Raw genomic sequence first — 15,243 nt, forward strand, 5'->3', positions numbered from 1 at the left:
ACAGTAGTCAATACTGTGGCTATCCATATGAAAGTGGGTACAATATTGAGACCCACGACCACGAACAAACCCCCCCCCCCCCCCCCCCTGCCGCAAAAAAAGAAAAAAAGTCGGCAACAGCTGCAATAATGTCGGGAACAACTAACAGCAATCAACCTCCAACACTGGAGGGGGACAGTAGCAAGTTAGCAACCCAATATCAATCCACTAACAATCATAAAGAACAACGAAGGCCAATCACCAACCCGGGAAGACCATCACCACCAACGAATCAGCATAAAGAGAAATAAGGTAAAACCAAGTCGCAAAGAACATCTAGTATAGGACAAATGACAACCAACGAGCCGTCAAGAGAGACAAACAACAACACCTTCAACAACAACAAAAAGAAGCACTAATAAGTCCATCATCGACAACACCAATCAACAATCACCATGAACCAACAATCACCAACCTCCATGAAGACACCAACAAGGTAGCCAACACTACCAGCAAACCACAAATAATGAGGAAACCAACAACACAACGAACCATCCAGCGGTCGAATAGCTGCGAACACCACGAATAGCCAACAACCACAAAGGGTAACCAACAACATGGAGACAACAAGGCACCGAGAGCTACCTCCAACAAGTTAACCAACAACCACGGCACGAATAGGGAATAGACAATCACAGCCAACAATCACCAAAAAACTCACCACCACTCAACACCAACTAACAATCACCACCAACCAACAACAACAAACAACCAACACCACCATCAACAATCACCAACAAATCCACAATCGCCACCACCACCAATAATAACCACCATGTACCACAAACAATCAAGTGTAGAAGCAACCAACCAACGAAACGTAGAAGCAACGAACCACCAACAAACCACCAAGACTAACTACCAACCAATCGCCACCAACAACACAAGTAACGAGGCACAGCCTATCACTATCAAAGCTAACAAAAAATTCTCTCAGACATTTCATCAAACAGTTGGCATGCACTTATATCCAATAAATCCACCATGGATAATCACCAATGACTTCTAACAATTCTCGCGCGAAGACATCAACATCTGGTTCTGGGACAGAGAAGAATGCACAAACACCACCCAAACATATACAAAAACAAGAAGGAACGACTAATCAACTTTTCGGAACCAATCACAAGATAAACTGGCAAGAAGAAACTAGTTTAGATCATAAAGAAGAGACGATTAGGGACTGATTTGTACTAGATCTTGAGTTGAGGATATGATTTTAACACAAATCTAGGTTGCAGGGCGTAGGGATTAATTGGTCTAGGGGTGTCTGAAAAATTCACATATAGTGGTTAAGGATTGTGAAACCCCTAAAAAAAAAGAGGTTTGAGGGGTGCGAATGGTCTGTGGATAAAAAAAAGGAAGAAATAGGTTCTGGGGGGTGTGACAATGGTAGAAGATGGAAAGGAGGGCTGCAACTAGGTATAGGGTTGACGAAAAGTTAGGGTTCGCCTATGGAAGGAGGGGGCGACAATAGTATGGAGGGATGATATAGGATTAAGGTTTTAGGTGTTCGAGGGTTAGGGTTCTGTGATGTGATTTCTTCAAGGAGGAAACATCTTGATCTTCAACCTTGTGCTCTAAAAAAAATGGAGAAGGGATTCACATCGTCTCGTCTTGTCTTCAGATGGTGGGAGTGGGGCGTCTCGTCTTGTCGCATCTTCAGGATCATTTACTCTCACTACCATAAGCTCTGATACCATGTGAAGTTCTTACATGATGATGAGATGGAGAAGAGAAGAGATGGAGAATGGCATGAGAGAGAGCGTGTGTGTGTTCTATCCACACGAGAAATACATATATGTGTGAGTGCGTGTGTGCGTGTGCGTGTGCACGCGCGCGCCGCATTTGTGTGATACAATGACCGAAGTACCCTTAGTGAGTGTAATGTGTCTAACGGTGTGGTGCGTCTAACAACGAATACATCCAACACATAGATAGGGTGTTTACCAAAAATCAGGACCATAAGATCCTCCTAACCCATCCAAAAGTGGAGGGCAAAATGGACATATACTGTTTCTCCACAAATCTGCCTATTTTTCCTTCTACAAATGGAAGGGCTAGGATGATCCTAACCACCTGATTTTCTGTGGTTTTGTGGACACCTTGTCTATGATAGGACCTTTCAAATGAATGCTTTGGATCACCCCAAAAATGTGGGCCCACACTGTTTTGGAGCTCGAGCTTAGAAACAGTTTTCCCTATATATGTGTACACACACACACTACAAGCTGGTGGCCCAAGAAAACTGGGCGAATATATCATTTCCTACACAAACACACATACACACCCCAAACTGGGCGAATATATCATTTCCTACACAAACACACATATATGTGTACACACACACACTACAAGCTGGTGGCCCAAGAAAACTGGGCGAATATATCATTTCCTACACAAACACACATACACACCCCACACACCCCACACGCCCACACATGAACGAATTACTGCATTACGATCTATGGCAAGTGTGTCCACCCTGTAATGTTTTTAGAAGATGGAACATGTTACGTTGCTTGTCAGCATCTTAGATGGAAATTATCTTTTTGGATGCTACAGTGCTCCAATGTGTTGGAATTAGGCTCCCGGGCTTGAATAGTTGTCCAGGCAAGTGTGGCAGTTAGTTAATTCAACTCTTATTGCAGCTTTGTATCAAGAAATCGGTGAAAGGGGAAGTGAAATGGAGAACTCCGAGTATGAGAGGAAAAAAGCAGACGATTTACAGAAGAGACTATCTGATGCACGGTCATCCATTTACCACATTGAGCTGGTAAGGCACTTATATCACTTTTCATTTCTTGTGATTTCTACTAAAAATGCAAGCTTTTGAAATTGTTACAGATCTACAAATGAAATGTTTTATGATATTGAATAGTGCATATCACTCAGGCCATGTTTGTCGGCCATGATTTTTTTTTCGATCGAATATTAGTTTATCAAGTAATTAGAGAGGGCTAGGGAGGGTGGGAGATGAAGAAACCTGAGATGGCATGACTAAGGTGAGGGCAGGAAGTGGGTAAAAAGCAGGGAAAAAACAAATTGTATTTTGATTAGAATTTTTCCTTTCCTTGTTTTCAGCCTTTTCTCACCCTTTCCTCACTCCTGCCCTCTGTAGTCTCTCCTCCCACCCTCCCTAGCTCTCTCTCACCACTTGATAAACTGAAATTCCATGGGAAAAACTTTCTTGTCAGCCAAACATGGTCTCAGTATCATAGACCATCATAATGCATGGTATATATTTTTGCTGTTTTGGGATTCTTACCTGCTATTGCCTCCAATGAGAGTGCAGATTGACAAAGTGAGAATTGAAGTTTGGCAACTGCACGAGCTAGGTATCAAGAGAGCAATCGCTGGACCTTCTATGAAAGTCGATCTTGACATTCCAGAATCTGTGGGTCTGTCTACTCCATCTCCTGCTCCCTCCTCATCAAGACTACGCGATATTGATTCCAGCAGACGCGGTAAGAAGAAAATCTAATTTTGTCTGAAAACGGATTCGAATGCCCATCAACACATCTGGAGCTGATTCTCTGAAGTTGCTGAAGTGGAGATGTTTTTTATGCAAAGAGTATGGCCGAAGACCAGCTTTTGACATTCTGGAGAAATATAGGTAAGCGGATACTGGGTATGCTTTCTGTTTCCAACTTTGTAAAAATGTGCTAACACAGTGCTAGGAAGGTTTTTGGTGTTATAGTTGTACAGGAATGTAAGATAATACTATTTCAAAAAAAAAAGGAATGTAAGATAATAGTATATTTTCAGAGGTAGCAGGTCTCTTGCTTGATGATATGGATGAAAGGGTGTGACATGCAGGTGATTGTTCGCCCTTAAGTTGGGCTTTAACCGGGATGGTAATGCCTTCAACCGCAGTGTGTTTGGATTGGCAGAATAAGGTGTTGGAATCAAGTTCTGATTCTGATTCCATGCAATTCTAGCATTTGGATAAAAAAAGAACAGAATCAAGGGGGTTGAATTGATTTCAAGGCAGAATTAGAGGGGCAAAATGCTTTCCTCACTAGAGATTCTACCCTGCTCGAAATGGATTTTTTATTAGAATTTTTTTAATTAAAATTTTTATTTTTATCCCAATCTGTTTAAAGGGGCATTAGAATAAGAATCGGAATATGATGTCGATTCTAGCAATCCAAATGCAGCCGTAGTGTTGACATCATAGTTTTGATTCGCTCCCATAAAAAAAAAATGGGGAAATGCCCCACACATATTCCATGGAATATTTTTCATGATTGCTGGACCGTAGGGAAAGTGATAATTTTCTGGCACCAATCTTTGAAATTATTGGAAAAATGCCGGTCATGGATTTGAAATTCTTACGAGAGCTTGTGTAAGCCCAATGGTTCCCACCTTGGCATTCCCATCTTATTTTGATGATTCCAATACACAAGTGATTTAAGATCACTAATGTGTTTAAATATCTAAATTGTAGATCATAATGGTGTTAAGACAAGATTGCTTGGATTGAGGCCAAGAAGCTCTCATTGGACCACATTCGAAAGGCCAAAAACATCGAAGATCCAAGACGAATGAAGACTTGAAGAATCGCATTAGATCGAAGTTATGTTAGAATGTATAAGATCTAATCTTAGTCTAGATTTTAAGAGGCATAAATTAAGTAATAAAACACACCCTAAATATTTATGTGATTGTCCTTGTGGTGTTCCAACACTTTGGAACCTTCATAACAATCCCAGTTTGGTGTAAAGTTGGAAGCCCAAAAACTAGAAGTGAAAATCTGCTCAACATAGGCTTTTCGGAACTCCGAGAAATCCTCGGAGCTCCGAGATTTAGTCCAGTAGAAAATTTTCAACTTCTGTTTGTATTCCCGGAACTCCGAGATTTTTTCTCGGAACTCCAAGAATTATTCTCGGAACTTCGAGACCACTATAACGGGAAGAAAAATAGTCGTTGGTAACTTTGCCAGATTTACGACAATGCCACCAAGCGGTCATATTTGGGTTTTCCTATATATATGGGTATTTCAAACTTCCAACAAACAAATCCTAACACTCTAAAACTCTACTTGAATATTCAAAAAGTGAATCAAACTTGTTTATGCCTCTCATCCTCTTGAATTAGGATTTGGATCATTAGGCTCAAATTTGTACATCTTCTACATTTTGTAAACCCTTGTGAGGGATTTTTTGTTTCCTTCTTTCTTATCAAGAACTTGTATTCGGGCGAGTGTTCGGAGAAGCGTAGCCCACTCTCCGTGGTGAAGATCACCACCAAGGTTAAAGGCGGTTGGAATTGTAATCGGCATTGATCTTCGCCAAAGTTAAGAAGATCACATAGTGAAGCTATCAACGGGTTTGGTTGGTGGAGTGGAGTAGGCCTCGCGTTTGGAGGACCGAACCACTTTAAATTTCGGGTGCACTCTCTCTTATCTCATTGCTTTATATTTGCATTTGCACCTTTAGATTTAACTTGTGTGCTTGATTTTCATCTTGATCTCTTAATCTTCTAAATTTGGGTTAAAGTTTTCAAAAGCTTAAAACTTGTTAGCAACCTAAATTTTCCCTCCTCATAAGTTGCCGTATTCAGGACCACCCTCGGAATTTCACTTGGTATCAGAGCCTTGGCTCTTAAAAGATTTTCTTCTCTAAATATCTTTGGTAAATTTTTCTTTAAAATTTCAAACAAGGGAAAGATCATAAGATCTTTGGCAACTTTCTATTTTGTGAAATGGCAAACATAAATGGAACCGGACTTCCGGAAGGCCATTCCACAACTAGACCTCCTTTCTTTAATGGGTCCAACTATGGACATTGGAAGACAAGGATGCGCATCTATCTTCTTTCAATAGATGTGGAACTTTGGCAAATTGTTGAAAATGGATACATTTTGCCTTCCAAGCCATTTGAAGAATGGAATGTTGAAGATAAAAGGCATGCAAATTTAAATTACAAAGCTATAAACTCTTTGTTTTGCGCCATATCAACGGAGGAGTTTAATAGAGTTGCTCTTTTTTATTCCGCCAAGCTTATTTGGGATACACTTGCCGTTACCCATGAGGGAACATCACAAGTTAAGGATTTCAAAATAAACTTGTTAAAGAGCAAATATGAAATGTTTAGAATGGATCAAAATGAAAGTATTTTCGAAATGTATACCCAATTTTCTAAAATTTCTAATGAATTAGCAAATCTTGGTAAATCTTATCCTACTGATGAGCTTGTGAGTAAATTGCTTAGGTCACTTCCTCCTTATTGGGACCCAAAAGTCACAGCCATCCAAGAATCAAAGAATCTCAAGACGCTAACTATGGAGGAGCTTGTAGGATCTCTTATCACTCATGAGATGCTCCTCACTAGCCGTCAAGAAGAGAAGAAGCCGAAAGAGAAAGAGAGAGAAAGTTGATCTCTAGCTCTAAAGGCCTCCGAGACGGACTCATCATCAAGTGATGCGGATAGCGATGAGGAAGAAGCGTTAAAGAAATTTAAAAGCTTATGGAGAAAGAAGCATAAAAAGGATAAAAAGAAGAAGAAAGTGAAGTTGAGGGAGCTTTAAGATGCTACAATTGCAAGAAGATTGGATACAAAAGACCGGATTGTCCACTTCTCAAGTCATCTTCCTCAAAGTACAAGGGAAAGAAGGATTGGAAGAAGAACAAGGCTCTTGTAGCCGGTTGGGATGCCACTAGCACCTCGGGTAAGAGCTCAAGTGAAGGGGAAGAAAATAAAGATGACCTTTGCCTCATGGCACTCTCCCATGAAGTTGAGGTAAACTCTAACTCCTCTTGTAATTCATCAAATACTGATAGTGGAAATATATCTTATGATGAATTGTGCAATACCTTGCATTCTCAAATTTCTAAGAATAAAGTTCTTAAAAAATCTATTTCAATATTAGAAAATGAACTTGATTGTTTGAAAAATGAGTCATCCTCTTCCATATCTAAATATCAAGCACAACTTGAAAATTTTAAACTTGAGATTAAAACCCTTATGCTCTGTTTGGATGCCGAGTTTTTTTTTTCCTGGGATTTATGTGGGTAAAGGTAGGAGACAAAAGAGGGGACAAGCATTAATTAGAGAAAGATATTATGATGAGTGGAGAGAGAGGGTAGAGAGAGAAAGAGAGAACACCCTTTTCAAGACAAGATTTTGCTGATGTCAGCAAGAAAAAGCTTATGTGACCACTAAACCTTTACCCACATAAATCCTGGGAACAAAAAAAACCCAGCAACCAAACAGAGCATTAAGGGTTGTTTTGATGAGAAAACTTGCCAATTAGCACAATTTCAAAATGTGGCAAGCTCTTCCAAATCTTATGAAGATGAATTTAATGATTCTTTAAATCAATTAACACATCTTCATAATGAAAATGAAAGGTTAAGATTATGTCTTCGTGGATTCCTAAATGGTGACAAAATTATTGACATAATCTTAAAGAAAGATAGTCTTAAACCTAATCATGCAATTTATGATAGGACTAGTCTATCTAACCCTCATGTTAGATGCTATTATTGTGGAATAAATGGTCATTACTAATTCCAATGTGCATCTAAGATTAGGGATTGTGGTGGAACCAAGAAATCTTGGGTTCCCAAAGCCCCTATATGATTCTCTTCATATGTGCTTATATTATGGGCTTTTGCTTAAAATTGAATATTTTTTAATAATTAATTAAGTATCCTCTCTTGTATTGAATTTGTTTTCCAAAAAGGGAGAGTTCTATATTTGTCTTTTTCCTTGAAAAAGGGGGAGCTTAAAATTGTAAATTTTATCCCTTTAATTTTTCTTTTACCCCATTTTTTTTATAGATGCCAAAGGGGGAGATAAATCTAATGTAAGGAAATATATGCATGCTTTTATTGAAAATCTCTTGTGCTTGTCATCATCAAAAAGGGGGAGATTGTAAGCCCAATGGTTCCCACCTTGGCATTCCCATCTTATTTTGATGATTCCACTACACAAGTGATTTAAGATCACTAATGTGTTTGAATGTCTAAGTTGTAGATCATAATAGTGTTAAGACAAGATTGCTTGGATTGAGGCCAAGAAGCTCTCATTGGACCACATTCGGAAGGCTAAAAATATCGAAGATCCAAGACGAATGAAGACTTGAAGAATCGCATTGAAGATCGAAGTTATGTTAGAATGTATAAGATCCAATCTTAGTCTAGATTTTAAGATGCATAAATTAAGTAATAACACACACACCCTAAATATTTATGTGATTGTCCTTGTGGTGTTCCAACACTTTGGAACCCTCATAACAATCCCAATTTGGTGTAAAGTTGGAAGCCCAAAACTAGAAGTGAAAATCTGCTCAACATAGGCTTCTCGGAGCTCCGAGATTTGGTCCAGTAGAAAATTTCTCACTTCTGTTTGTATTCCCGGAACTCCGAGATTTTTTCTCAGAACTCCGATACCACTATAACGGGAAGAAAAATAGCCGTTGGTAACTTTGCCAGATTTACGACAATGCCACCAAACGGTCATATTTGGGTTTTCCTATATATATGGGTATTCCAAACTTCCAACAAACAGATCCTAACACTCTAAAACTCTACTTGAATATCCAAAGAGTGAATCAAACTTGTTTATGCCTCTCATCCTCTTGAATTAGGATTTGGATCATTAGGCTCAAATTTGTACATCTTCTACATTTTGTAAACCCTTGTGAGGGATTTTTTGTTTCCTTCTTTCTTATCAAGAACTTATATTCAGGCGAGTGTTCGGAGAAGCGTAGCCCACTCTCCGTGGTGAAGATCTCCACCAAGGTTAAAGGCGGTTGGAAATGTAATCGGCGTTGATCTTCGCCGAAGTTAAGAAGATCACATAGTGAAGCCATCAATGGGTTTGGTTGGTGGAGTGGAGTAGGCTTTGCGTTTGGAGGACCGAACCACTTTAAATCTCGGGTGCACTCTCTTTTATCTCATTGCTTTATATTTGCATTTGCACCTTTAGATTTAACTTGTGTGCTTGATTTTCATCTTGGTTAAAGTTTTCAAAAGCTTAAAACTTGTTAGCAACCTAAATTTTCCCTTCTTATAAGTTGCCGTACTCGGGACCACCCTTGGAATTTCAGCTTGATTTCCAAGAAAAAATAAAAATGGGAATAAAAGTTCTTGAGATTATTGTTACATTCCTGAGAACTCTTTTCCAAAGCTATTTGACCATTATTTGCAAATAATCATCTTTAACCTAGCAAATCTTTGCATGAAATATCATATGCAATAATGCAAATAATGTTGAGAGGTATCCAAAGTGGCCCTGAGTTTTGGGAGTTTATGTATCCACATAAAAAATGTTGTGCCCATTAAGGTGATATCAGGTATGATTCAAACCTTTCATCAGGTGGGCTCCATTCGAAGAATGTTATAGTCATCGAAATGAAGCCGTTGGATGATCAGATGAGTAAGGAATCCATATAGTCGCCCCCTTTTCCTACTTGAGACAGCCGCCTCTATTGTATTTATGACTACTCTTTTATAGTAGTCGAATATACATTTTCCATGGTATATTGTAAATTGTATCAAAGCTTCGTTACGGCTGGTTTTGTATTCAGTGAGACGATTAACATTTTAGGCATTCCTTATTTCTTAATTAAGAACGTGTTAGCAGAAAAGGATATTCTGTTGAGTGTTTTTTTTTTTTAAATAAAAATATGAAGAGACCAATTCTCCTACATCATGATGCATCACAACGCCCTTCATCGCCCATGCCATAGTCGTCCGATTGTTTTGATGGACGAGATTAAAAAGTTGTAAAACTGGATGCTTTGGGAAAACCACATGAAGCTATTAGAGAATATAAGTTGTTTACCTAATAGGGTTTAGGGATCCTTTTGCTCTGAACCCACATGACACTTCCGAGCATGTCCTCGGAAAATCTTGAACTATCCCTGAAAATTTGAAAGGAAAAAAATAGTAAATTTCTGTCTTACTAGCTAATGGATTAAGTATGATTTGATTAGTTGCTTTTTCTAAAGCTCTAATCCTATTGGCTGTACTATGGAGATACGAGAGGAGATAAGAAGTTTCGGACTCTTTAAGATATTATTTTTTGTCGGCAATGATAAATTTGCACCTCTTGTATGATAATTCGCACTTCTGTAAAGGAGGTTATGTGGCAAACTTTAATGCTTTTATCATCGCCCTATTTTTTATTCATTAATTATTATCTAAAAAAAAATGTGGAGAACGTTTTGGAATAAAGATTTTCAAATCTGCAAAATTGTGTCGAGTTTTTCCAGAGAGAAAAGAGCCCAAGACGTTTTTCTCCTCCCCTTCTAGTTCTCAGACTGTGGGAGACCCGTTCCCCGGCCGCCACCTCATGCCGATGCGCGCGTGGGTGTGTTTTATGTGTGGGAGTGTTGTTTGTTTATGTCTGTGTCTTATGTGAACTTGAGATCGGGATCCGAATTTCATGGAGAGAATCTCAGAGTCACCATCTAGGTTAGGGCCCAGAACCCGTAATTTACTCTGTTTTTAGGCATGGTCTTGACAGAAATTTGAGTAGAGGATATGGTTACATTCAGGGAAGGTGTTAAGCACCCTTCATCCCCGGGTAAACCCGGTCTCTTGGCTTGACTTGGCAGTTTTAATTTTTTTTAGCAAAACCTTAACTTTTTTGCCTTTATTATGAATAAACTTATCCCTACTTTGAATTTAAAAATAAAGTACTGAGGGAAAATTTGTTAGTATTACCAGAAATATGGGTGTTTACTACATGATTTGGGTCCTCAGGGGATTGCTCCTGAATCATATAGCGACTGCTATACGATGATTGTAACAAAAAAGGGGATTTTAGTTCCTACCGTTTGTCCAACATCGTCGGAGTACTAGGCTCTTACCTCTATCTCTTGTGTCTATGAGAGGACCAGAGACAGAGTGGTGAGATAAGGAGAAGGATAGGAATCCTATTTACAAGAAGGCAGGGATTTATGCTATAGGTTTCAGAGCAAAAAGATCCCCAAACCCTATAGTTACATATTACCGAGTTTTTATAATTGAAATATAGAAAGCTCAAAAATTAATGTAAATATACCTAGCAAGTGGATATTATAGCTTCTGTAAATATTACCGAGTGTCGCTCCAAGTCCTCGGAAATTCGGCAGAATGTTGATGCCTAGAGATGGCAATCTCCTAGATTATTTCTATTCCTCTTTGACAAATGTGAAGTGTGTGCACAAACTAAGATCACTAGAAAATATTTTTGTTCGGTTTCTAGAAGCACACAACTTCTTGAGTTAATACATTCTGACCTCTGTGACTTTCAAAGTTTCACTACTAGAGGTGGTCGGAAGTATTTGGTCACATTTATAGACGATATGTCAAGATATTGTCATATTTATTTGTTAAAATAAAAAGATGAAGCTTTTGATAAGCTTAAAAGTTTTCAAGAATCGAGTTGAATTGCAACTAAACTTGAAAATTAAGAGATTTATGAGTGATAACGGAAGAGGCTACAAATCACATCCTGAATAGAGTGCCAAACTCAAAATGCTCCTCCACTCCGTATGAGTTATGGCATAAGCATCCTTGTAGATATGACACTCTTAAGATTTTGGGTTGTATTGCTTATGTAAGGATACCAGACCCTAGGAGACCTAAAGTGGGCACTAGAACAAACATTTGTGTTTATTTAGGAGGTGCAGAAGATAGTGCTGCTGCTCGGTTTTTGGATCTATCAACCAATATGGTTATAGAATCTCGAGATGCAGTTTTCTTTGAGAATACATTTCTCAGAGATCAGGGTTTGACCGTACCAGGTGATACAGAGATGGTTACAGAATTGCCGGTTGAGTCTGAACTAGTTACTTCTGACACTTGTCACAATCTAATTTCTAATTCAGTTCCTGTAAGAGTTTCTATAAGAGATAGAGTACCTAAAAATTTTGGTGAGGACTTTGTGACCTACCATTTAAAGAATGATCCATCATCCTATAAGGAAGCGATGAGATCTAGGGACTCTTTATTGTGGGCAGAAGCCATTGATGATGAAATGAGCTCTCTGCTGCAAAATCTAACTTCGCAGCTAGTCGATTTATCAAAAGGGGCTAAGACCGTGGGCTGTAGGTGGATATTGAAGAAGAAACTTAATCCTGACGGATCCATAGCACGATATAAAGCACGTTTAGTAGCTAAGGGTTATACTCAAGTGAGTGGGATAGACTACTTTGATGTTTTCTCACCGGTCTGTCATTTGGCTACGATAAGAATTCTTCTTGCTTTGACATCTATTGAGCATTTTACTGTGCATCAAATGGATGTAAAGACAGCTTTTCTCAATGGAGAACTGTCAGAGGAAATCTACATGAACCAACCTGAAGGGTTTGTCATGGAAGATTTCGAGAACAAAGTTTGTAAGTTACACAAATCTTTGTATGGTCTTAAACAAGCACTTAAATTGTGGCATCAAAAATTTGACAAGGTAGTAAAGAGCTTGGGTTTTCTAATCAATTACTCGGATAAATGCCTTTACTATCGTTTTGTGTCGAATAAGGTCATGATTATTTGCTTGTATATAGATATTTATTCTTATTTCCAATCTCTCTCTGTGGTGAGTAATGTGAAACTAACCTTGGGTAAAGAATTCAACATGAAAGACCTGGGTGTTGTTGACACCATTCTTAGTATGAAAGTAAGTTTTGACAGGCAAGGAATTTTCCTTAGCTAAGCCCATTATCTTGAAAAACTACTTTCTTTATGGGGATCCAGTGAGTGGAAACCGATTGAGACACCATTTGATTATACCAAGAAGCTGATCTCTAATGAAGGAGACAGTGTGAATCAGTTAGCTTATTCTCAACTGATTGGTAGTCTCATGTATGCTATGAGTTGCACTAGGCCAGACATAGCCTTTACAGTTGGCATGCTGAATTGTTTCACTAGTAATCCTGGCCATGAGCACTAGGATGCCCTTATGAGACTGATGAGATACCTTAAGGGTACTCATAATTATGCTATTTGTTATGGTGGCCATCCTCCTGTATTGGAAGGATATTCTGATGCATCATGGGGCTCAGAATTAAAAGACTGTGAGTCTACCAGTGCTTATGTGTTTACCCTGGGTGGAGCTACTGTTGCGTGGAAGTCGAAGAGACAGACTTACATTGCTCTGTCATCTAGGAATCAGAACTTTATGCTCTAGCTTCTGCAGGAGATGAAGCAGAGTGGATAAAGAATCTGATTATGGACATTCCACTACCTCGGTTAAGGATTAATTCCTTACGTATGTTCTGTGATAGTCAAGCTACAATTACTATTGTGAAGAACTCACTCTTTAATGGTAAGAGAAGATATCTTAGGCTGTAACATGTCATGCTGAATTATCTCATTGAACACGGGATTATCACTTTGATTGATGTGAGATCGAATGATAATATGGTCGATGCTCTCGAAAAGGGACTGAACAAAGATCGAATATTCAAAATTGTGGGGGAGATGGGGTTAAAGTCTGTATTGACATGACTTAACCTACATTCATGTTATTTTGAATTTTTGAATCTCCCTTTTGGCCAAGATAGGCACTTGATATGTTTCGATGATGTTTACAGTTGTTGTATGTCATTCCACATTTGATGACATGTCCTTCTTGGGAAATGTTGTTTCATTCCAAACTTGATGATTCAGCTTAACTCAAATATGGATAAGATGACTGTAACATTCCAAATGGAAACATGAAATGGTTCTTTGCAAAAGAAACTATTAGGTCTTGTTCTTTATTGAAACTTGACAATGATGAATGGTTCTTTACAAAAGAAGCTGTTTAGGTCTTGTTCTTTATTGAAACTTGACAATGATGCTTATGGTGAGAGTGATACTGATATTTTTTCAGCAATTTTAGAATTGTACTAAGTTCTTCAGGTAGAACTAGATACTTTCGTAAATTATGGAATTGTACTAAGTTTTTCTTCAGGTAGAACTAGATACGTTAGTGTTTTACACAAATGATTGGATTCATTTTCATGAAATCTATATTTGGTAATTCACAGGGATTGGCGAAAAAGGAGGAGCTTGTCTTGATTTGGACTTTGATAAAGATGACTTACTTGATGAGTAAATCTTCTAAAGTCATAATGACTATGCTTTCATTTCAGTATGCATAGAGTTCATTTTTTTTGTGGAACTTTATCTTGGATCTCCATGAGAATCAACCCCATGAATGAATTCATCTAAGATCAGTGGGGTTCACTTGTATGTGAAACTACCTTTTGGTTGAGTTTAGCTTGTTATATATATCTAAAACTCTTGGTTTTTCATAAAAGGATTTGTGTTTTTAGTTGGATTACAGATCTTTTATGATATAGACCATATGGTGATGTGGATGATTCAATATTTTGTTTTGAACATAACACTATCTATCTATTGGATTGTGCTATATGTAGAACATAGGAGGAGATTGTTTGGTATATAATATAACCCATGTATGTTCTAATATAAGCCTAATAAGATAATGGACAGTTGTAGTGGGCCTATTTGGGCTAGAACCCACTAACCTATTAAAACCCTAGTGTATCTCTATATATAGGGGCTGGAGGCAACAAACTTGGTATTCCAAACTAGATACCTTGGGTGTAATGCTTTAAGCGTCCTTGCTTAAACCCTAATTCTCTTAACAAGGCGCCCTGTAATGGTCAATCGGATTCCCTGCTCACTTGTAGGATTTTCGTGGTTGTCTTATTTTCTTGGAGGGTCCGTACCGATGATTCTGGATGTGTCAATTGCGTGTGTGGGGTGGATTCGGGGTGAGAGTTAGGTTGGCTTCGATGGTTCCCTTGCAAGAGCTTTATGCCGAATGTGTTTTTGTGTTTGGAGGTGGTCTCAGGGTCGGTACCGGATATATCATTTTTTACCCCTAACAAGCATACACATTGCAGATATATGGATACATATAAATGTTTTTTAGGGCACGTTGGCTACCATGATTTTTTTTTTTCATGATAAATCGGTGTCTCTAAGTGAAGATGAGGGTGGCAAACCAAAAATAGGAAGGAGAAGTGAAAAGAAATCAGGAAACAAAATACTCTACTCAAGATCAGATCGATGTTTTCCTGATTTTAACCACTTGTTTGGCTAATCTCAATCGAGTCCTCTCAAATCTCTCACCCTCCCCCACTGCCCTACGCCTCTCACACCACTTGGAGACACCGATTTATCATGTAAAAAAAAAATCAAGGCAGCAAGACAAGGCCTTAAGATAAAAGCATTTTCTTAGTTATGGCTTAAGG

The 15,243-nt window shown here is 38.4% G+C and overlaps 1 protein-coding gene across 1 annotated transcript in view; it reads left to right on the forward strand.

The window, feature by feature from the left end:
- LOC143880272 (Tetratricopeptide repeat (TPR)-like superfamily protein) overlaps positions 1–3,832 on the forward strand; it is a 75,865-nt gene extending 72,033 nt beyond the window's left edge. Inside the window, exons 12-13 of the mRNA XM_077383115.1 lie at positions 2,691–2,815; positions 3,335–3,832. Coding sequence (XP_077239230.1) covers positions 2,691–2,815; positions 3,335–3,523 — 314 coding nt within the window. The 3' untranslated portion in view covers positions 3,524–3,832. The remainder of the gene's footprint in view (positions 1–2,690; positions 2,816–3,334) is intronic.
- Positions 3,833–15,243: the final 11,411 nt, after the last annotated feature.

The sequence above is a fragment of the Tasmannia lanceolata genome, unplaced genomic scaffold (assembly GCF_043159265.1).
Source record: "Tasmannia lanceolata isolate RefF3 unplaced genomic scaffold, GAP_Taslan_0.1 ptg000006l, whole genome shotgun sequence".
Taxonomy (NCBI): Eukaryota; Viridiplantae; Streptophyta; class Magnoliopsida; order Canellales; family Winteraceae; genus Tasmannia; species Tasmannia lanceolata.